At 36.4% G+C, this 8,102-nt stretch overlaps 1 protein-coding gene across 1 annotated transcript in view; it reads right to left on the bottom strand.

Moving 5' to 3' along the window:
* Positions 1 to 1,777: 1,777 nt before the first annotated feature.
* ADGRG2 (adhesion G protein-coupled receptor G2) overlaps positions 1,778 to 8,102 on the bottom strand; it is a 44,098-nt gene continuing 37,773 nt past the window's right edge. Inside the window, 3 exon segments of the mRNA XM_031557238.1 lie at positions 1,778 to 2,922; positions 4,622 to 4,774; positions 5,460 to 5,561. Coding sequence (XP_031413098.1) covers positions 2,738 to 2,922; positions 4,622 to 4,774; positions 5,460 to 5,561 — 440 coding nt within the window. The 3' untranslated portion in view covers positions 1,778 to 2,737.

The following is an 8,102-nucleotide window of genomic DNA, read 5'->3' as shown; positions in this document are numbered from 1 at the left end:
AGGCAGCTGTTCGATCCCCACGCCCCCTGGCGTGCAAATGGTTTTTCAACGCCTTTATTGATGGTATTCACTGGGCTACACCAACAGGATGCCGTGAGCGTGAAACTTTACTACAGTACGCGTATGGCAAAGTAAAATGAAATTCCCGTGCCTAGGAATAAATCAAATAGGAATGATTAAAATAATCATGGCGTAAGTTGTGTTGCAAAAATAGAAACAAATGAAGATTCCAAGCTGTGACTGTAGAATATACTTTTTAGTACAGAATTGCTAAAGCCAAATTCAGCCATGTCTTGGAAGAGGCTCAGGGGAGACCTTATCTCTCTTTACAACTGCCTGAAAGGAGGTTGTGGTGAGGTGGGGGTTGGCCTCTTCTCCCAGGTAACAGCAATAGGACAAGAGGGAATGGCCTCAAATTGTGCCAGGGGCAGTTTGGGTTGGATATTAATACAGATTTCTTCTCAGAAAGAGTGGTGAGGCAGTGGCACAGGCTGCCCGGGGAGGGAGTGGTGTCACTGTCCCTGGATGTGTTCAAGAACCCTGTGGATGTGGCACTGAGGAACGTGGTCAGTGGGTGTAATAGGGATGGGTTGATAGTTGGACTACCTGATCTTAGAGATCTTTTCCCACCTTAGTGATTCTATGATTCTTTTACTCATGGCATTCTTATGGAAGAGTTTCAGCAGACTGGAGGAACAAGCACTGACTGGACAGACTTATGTCAGACCTTTTCTCTGCCAAAGATAGATCTGTTTGAGCCATGAAAGGTGAAATATGATACAGACACAAAAAAGTAAGGGCCATGTCAGCACTTTCTTCATGAGGTGACATACTCCGGCTCATTTCAAGAACCATAATACAATCCAGTATAAGGACACATTTAGCTAAAAGACAGAATTTATATATTTTGTGTTTACTTGCTGTAAATTTATTGGTCTTTTTTTACAGTTGAAAATATAAATACAAGAACATTAAATAAATTTACAAGAAACAGTGCAAAGGCAATTCACCGACAGTTAAAGCATTCACATAAAAGCACTCTAGCTGCTAGCATTCCAGTACCTTCTTTTATTAACATGCAGTTAAAACCTTGTGGATAAACACAACAAATGCTTTGAATTCTCACTTTAAAGGCATATTCTGTATAGCATAGTCTCAGACATAGGTGACCAAAAGAATCCAGGCACTGCATTTAGAACCTCATGAGTGTTTAGTAATTTGGAGGTTCAACAACCACGCCAGAGCCCCAGAAAGGTGTTTCACCAATGTATTTTGTTGAAGAGTGTTTCCAGAGATCCTTACTGAGTCCTGTGGGAAAGCGCAACTCTTTGTCCCACCTACTGTGCATCTGCCTCAAAAAGCCCCTTTCCAAGGGTTGGCACTCTGCAGTGTGGCACTGGCTTTTGCTCTGGCAGTATTCAACACTTCCACAAAAACCCATGGAGCAAAAAAAAGTCACAGCTGCACTCTTGTCTGAGAACCTGTGCTCACACTGTTCAGAAATCTTCACAGTGTTGTATGGGCTCTATTTTCTTCCAACTGTTGCGTATGAGGAGCCAAAAATCCACCTTTTTCAGAGAAATATCACAGAGGAAATTAAATGATGATTCAGGAAGCAACTGAGGTGGGGCCTCAGAATTTGGCTTGCCAAAGAAGGACCAAAATGCAAGCAGAAATAGATTGTAACTGCCCAAGAGCTGCCCCTTAAAAACAGCCACACAACAAAACAAACAATTTACTAGGCTACTAAATATAACAGTTAGCATTATTTTCTGTATTTTTTTTATTGGGGGAAAAAAAAAAAACACTTTCTTTTTAAAATCACTGCAGATGAGAAATGGCAGTGTGTTGAATATGTGGAACTCAAGATAAAATATTGAACCTGGAGATATCAATGGCAAAAGCTCCCACCAACTTAGTCCAGCTACTAAGATAACTTAGCTACATTTAATAACTTACAGGTTTTATTCATCACTCCCTCATTCTTAGTGCTCTACTTTGATGACCCAGTTTCTCTACCTCTCTGTGTTGCAGGGAAAGAGGACACTAAGGGTTAAAAAATAATGGTGTTCACATATACAGTTCTGTCTCTGGCAAACCACAGTAAGTGATTTCACTAACTGAACACATTAACTTCTGTATCATTCTGTTAATTATTTCAATTAAAGACAAATGCAAAGTACAATAAAAAACAAAATATCAATTATTTTCTATACAAAAGGATATTTAAATTTATATTACAAGAAATAAATATAAAACTATCACTAAGATATTTAAAGGCTGGCATTCTCCTCCTTATGTACAGCACTAATCTGCAACTCTAACATAAAAAAGTTGAAGACAGTATAGCTAACGCTTTTAAAGTTAACACACAAGTTGTAATTTGCTACATTTATACAATACTACTATGCATTATATCCAGATACTTAGTTGTACTGAAAAAAGTCTAAACAAAACTTTCCTTTAAGCGTAAAAATCCTCAAAAATCTCTAATGAAGAACCAAAATAGAAATGTGCCAGCTGTAATTCGACATCCGAAATACCTTGTCGGAACAGGAGCTTCCTCCCCATTTTTTTTCCAATTAATAATTGTCTTTGTCAAGCCATTACATGGCTGTCTGGAAGTTTCAAGACAATATATTAAATAAAATCAGTCTTTGGTCTTCTCACATTATGTAAAACTGTTGAAGTAAATCTCTACTTCATACTGTAAAACAATGTTCTGTTCAAAAGGAAATCACATTTTCTCAGCAGAAGGTAAGCTTCCCCTCTTTGAAGTCCTTCTAAGTGAGATACGGCTATTTTGGCTGCCAGTGTCATCCTTTTCTTGAAACACAAGTTGTTTGCCTGAAAAGTCCTGAAGACACACATCACCATTCTGCACGCTGAAAGAAACACCATTCTTCTCACCAGAAAGATGGCCTGTAGAAACAAAAAGTGCATCCCCTTTCAGAGGAGGTCAGAATCAGAAGTCTCGGGTACTTTTCCAGTGAGTATAGGGAGCTCATGCTATCTCATTTTATCTCTGCAATAAATTCAAGATGAGGATTTCTCTGTATGCATTCTGTATATATTCACTCTGTGTGAGACAAGTAAAAAGATCTGGGAGACCTTAATATATTGTACACACAAAAAGATTTCACATTTTCAACCACGAAGGTCACAATTCTAAGAATGTAGACTTAGACTTGGAATCAGTATCACTAGATAAGATGCAAAATACTTCTAACTCCAGTTTTGCATTAACTATAGTTAAGTTCAAGTTCCTCAGTTTTACCATGGATATGAAATAAACTTCGAGTAAACATGGCAGGTTTTTTTTCCCCCCTTTAAAATGCATTCAACTTGCAACATTTATTTCTGGAGAACAATCAGAATGCGACCTTGGTCCAAATACTTTTGCAAGCCATATTTAGACTGAAAAATGTTAAACATTTCTGTGTCCCTACAGTGAACGTATGTAATACCACTCCCAAATGAAGCCTCTGAATGGACTGGAACACCACCTCCACAAATGCTCAATTCACTGGATAGAATTTCCTACATCTACGCACCACACTGTAGATAATTTTTCTGAGAAGTAGGATTCTTTATTATAAATATTTGCACAAATGCTTTCAGTTGGTCTTTCTTCTTTTTCTTTTCCTTTTTTTATTCTTTTTCTTTCTCAGAGAGTAGGTAAGTTTAAGAGATGTGCCACCATCCTGATATCACATCTATCATGAGATGGAATAAAATATCAACATGGGAAAACCCAAACTGGAACTAGTATTTCTTCTGGGAAAGGATCTTTAAACATGAAAATTGAGTTCACAGACACAAATGCAATACATTTAAACTAATCTGTTTTAAATAACAGAATTAATCAAAAAACACATTTAATACTGTTATTTGTGTTACTATTTGTATCACTTCACAAGCCAACATCGCCATGACTGGCTACTGTTAAATTTACTGAGAAGACAACAGTCAGTGCAGAATCTAATTTCCATTTATGATTTTGGGAAGAGAAAAACACTGGTGAGAAACATCAAGGCAGTGAAAGATGAGTTGATTACAGGAACCAAAAATCTGATGTTCCCTGGTACATCTGACAAGAAAGGCGCTTACAGCAGCTTTTGGTAAATAACAGCCTTACTAATGAATATTACCTACCATCTGATATGTAAATCACAGATCCCACTAAGTATAATATGGATACTTTAAACCTTTGTGTACCATCTCCTAAACCAGATGTGATATTATTTGTGAGGAAATCTGAAATATTTTGACCTTATATTATTATTGAACCTATATTATATTATTATGATTAATAGGAATAATAATTCCTAGAATCATAGAATAGTTTGATCTTTGGGGTCCATTCCAACCCAATTTCCAATCCCCTTGCTGCACACAGAGCCATCAATCTCCACATCTGATGGTACTAGACCAGGTTGCCTAAGGCTGCATCCAGCCTGGTCTTGAGCACCTCGAGGGATGGGGCATCGACAGCCTCTCTGGGCAGTCTGTTCCAGCACCTCACCACTTTCTCTGTAAAGAACTTTCCCCTAACATCCAAAAATTGGTCAGCAATTTACTTAATTAGCAGGAAAGAGCATAGCATTGCAATGATACCTACCATTCCCATTTGCATGCACTGAATAATCATTATTCATTAGCACTGTCGTAGAATTAGTGGAGTTACTGTTTGACTGCAAAGAATTGGAAGAACTGGATACCCCTTGGTTTACAGTCTGCTTCTTTAAACCATTAGTAGCAGTTCTGCTCCAGTCTACAACAGATAGATAATAGAGAAAATTGTGTAACTCATTGAAGCATTAATATAGTTTTTTAAACAGAACAATATTCTGCAAAGAATATCATAACTCTTGATGTTTACAATTATTTGTATCTAGTTTGTTTTTTTCTGTTTAATCCCTTCTTAAAGCAACAGGCTGTCTTCATTTTATGGCTGTGTACCAGATTAGAATTTTCCAGCAACTAAAGAAACGATTGAAAAGCATACAGCTTTATGAGAAGTCAACTACTGAATAACAAAATCTACTGAATAATCTACTACTGAATAATCAAACCTATTTCTACTTTTTTTTTCTTTTTGTTTAAAGTCTTCTTTATCTTGTGTTTTTCTGAAGTTGCTGGCAAAACTACAATTGACTCAAACTGGAACAAATCTTAAAACTTCTAATCATGATCAGAAGTCTTCTTTAAAGACATGCCCATAAACTGCAGCAGAAGAGACCAGCTGCAGTTAACAACTTAATGCAAGAACTGCATTAACTGCTATCTTTAAAGAGTATAATTTCAGAGGTTTTTTATACTTTGGGAAATAAATCATGTCTGCAACTAGAACAAAATAGTTTATTGAATTTAATAAAAAAGCATATTATTAAGGAACTTTGGGTATAAATTCTTTGGAAGAAGGAAGAAAAGAACAACAAAAACATTTTCATGCTTACCAGAGTTTTCAGCTAGCCTGAATTTTCCACAACACAGATATCTTCTCCACTGCTTACGGACATTCTCCTTTGTTACACAATAGAAGATGAAAATGAAGAACCCTGCAAAACAATGACATCTATGATAAACAACATTTTGTTTTCTTTCATTTCTTTTTAGTTTCTAATCAAAAATTTTCTTTAGTGAAAAAATGAATAACTCTGAACACTGAGAAGTACTATTCTACTGAACACAGATGGAAGGAATCATGTATACAAAAATGCAAGAAGAACAAACCAAGTCCACAAAGTGAATAAAGTTTCTCCTTTCAAATATGAAGGGAAAAGTTCTGTGGATCCTGAAGTTTACTTTGCAATTTTGGAAAATAATTCAAAGCAATGTCAAACAGAAAGTGTGATATGACACTGGGAGGGTATGCAGTTCTCATTACCTGGTATGATACTGTTTCATCTGTTAACCATAATCAAACCAGTAATGCTTATAGATTTATTACTTGGAATGCCAACTCTTGGAGCATCATTACTGACCTTTCCAAAAATTGAAGGAGTTATTAATAGGTCGCAAAGCCATTGATATGTCACTTAGAGTATTTGTACAAAGGAAACGTTGCATACCTAAAATATTAGATAAATGGTTTCCCCTTTACAACAACTTTAAATCGTAATATTTTCTATAAGGGATGGGGCTCACCCTGTCTCTTATCAGCATCACATCACAGACTTTACCTGCTTTACATTCACTTTTAATAACACACTGTGGGACACAAATCTCCCTGCTTAGAAGAACCTGTCCCCTGTTTTAAGAAAGGAACATGGTCTTTGCACGATTTTCCAGCTGCAGCATGTCCCTAAGAACATAAGTGTTAAGCTTATAAAGAATGAAAAAGAACATGAAAGAGAACTAACTACTGAGACTAGCACGAAGTTTCACGTATGTTATGTTCGTGCTGTTTCTAAAGACAGTTAAGCATGTCAAATCTCACTAGGAGAGATTACTCACATCTTTGGTAGCTTAAATATCTTATCTTTGGCTTTCAGAATGAATATTTGAATATAATGAGATGATTCTATGCTGAGACAGTTCTATACCACTTCCGAATACAGTTCTGAAACACTGGTATAAATTTACCAAATTGTGGTACTCAAAAATCAACATATTGATGAGAGCAGCTATAAATGCAATCTGTCTAGAATTGAAAAAATAGCAATAAAAAATGATTGCTAAAATACTGACAGAAGGAGATTTCTGCTAGCTTGAGAACTACTAAATCAGGCATGTGAACCAGAAGCATCTCTGAGAACTGCAGCCAGTCTCTCTGAAGTGCTACCTAAGAACCAGAGACATCTTGAAGATACTAAAAATAAGGGCAAAAACAAGGAACTATAATTGCAACTTATCCACAAAGGTGAAAAATACTCTGAACAAAGGGGAAACTCTCTGAAAAGATTGAAATCATTAACTGCTGTTGTCTGCATTAGCCAAATGTGCGTATACGTAGTCTGGGAAAAGAAAAATTGTGCCTGAAAAAGTAGGAAATATCATGGTCTATTGGCTACTCACATGAAAAACAGAAATTACAAGTATCTATTAGCTGCTCCAAGTGTAGAGTTCTACATCCTCTTATGTCTTGATTAAAGATTTACGTGATTAAAAATGACTTGTTTTCTATCTGCAACTGAACTTCTCTGTGTGTATGTACGTGCGTACATATATGCATGCATACATATACATACACATATTTGCTATTTTACTAGTGACAGTTTTGCAGTAACCTATAGTAGAAATCTTTCTCAATTCACTTGCTGGTGCTATCAAATATATATATTGTAGCAGCCCTTACAAATGGTGGAGCGAACATTTGAGTGCTCCTCTGAATGTAATACTTCCTATTTTATCATGTTGGCCCATAACATCAGAAGCAGATGTTGGTGCTACGGCAGTAGGAATTGAACTTTCCTGCTAATATCCCATAATATTTTGTTGCTGTGTGACAGATGGCAGCAGAGGGGCATTCTGACACAATGGTGTATGGAAGCATTGATGAAGCAGAGGTGTGTCACTGAATTCCACCATGCAGAAAAAATGGCACTGACTGGCATTCACTGATATTTGCTGAATGTTTTTAGAGACCAAACAATGGCTGTCACCACAGTGAAGTGGTGGGTGGTGCCTTTCAGCAGCAGTAACAGCAACATGAAAGACAAGCCATGTTCCATTACTCTTGTTCATCACTGACAAAAGTGCATAGTGACTACCACTATGTTATGTATATACGTCACCATATACCATATACTATGTCACCACTATGTTATGTATATATGTTGCAAAACAATGTTTTGTAGGTGAGAATTTTCTCTAATGAATTCTCTGTTCTATTTCTTGTGCTCTTTTATTTCCATGGAAACAGAGGCATTGCTTTTGGATTGACCTACTTGTATATACACATACAAACACCTTTCTGGTAATACTTTTGTAATAGCTCAATATATATTTGTTTTATTAATCATAAGCACACTTGGTAGTGGTCATTTACAGTACCCTGTATTAAAGTAAACAACTGTTTGAAAAAATGCCTCTGGTTCCTTATGTACTATGGAATCTTGCAAACCTACTGTCATGATTTCTATTCTATGGCCAGAAAA

The sequence above is a fragment of the Meleagris gallopavo genome, chromosome 1, assembly GCF_000146605.3.
Source record: "Meleagris gallopavo isolate NT-WF06-2002-E0010 breed Aviagen turkey brand Nicholas breeding stock chromosome 1, Turkey_5.1, whole genome shotgun sequence".
Taxonomy (NCBI): domain Eukaryota; kingdom Metazoa; phylum Chordata; class Aves; order Galliformes; family Phasianidae; genus Meleagris; species Meleagris gallopavo.
The sequence above is the reverse complement of the archived record's forward strand: the minus strand, read 5'-3'. Positions and strand labels throughout refer to the sequence as shown.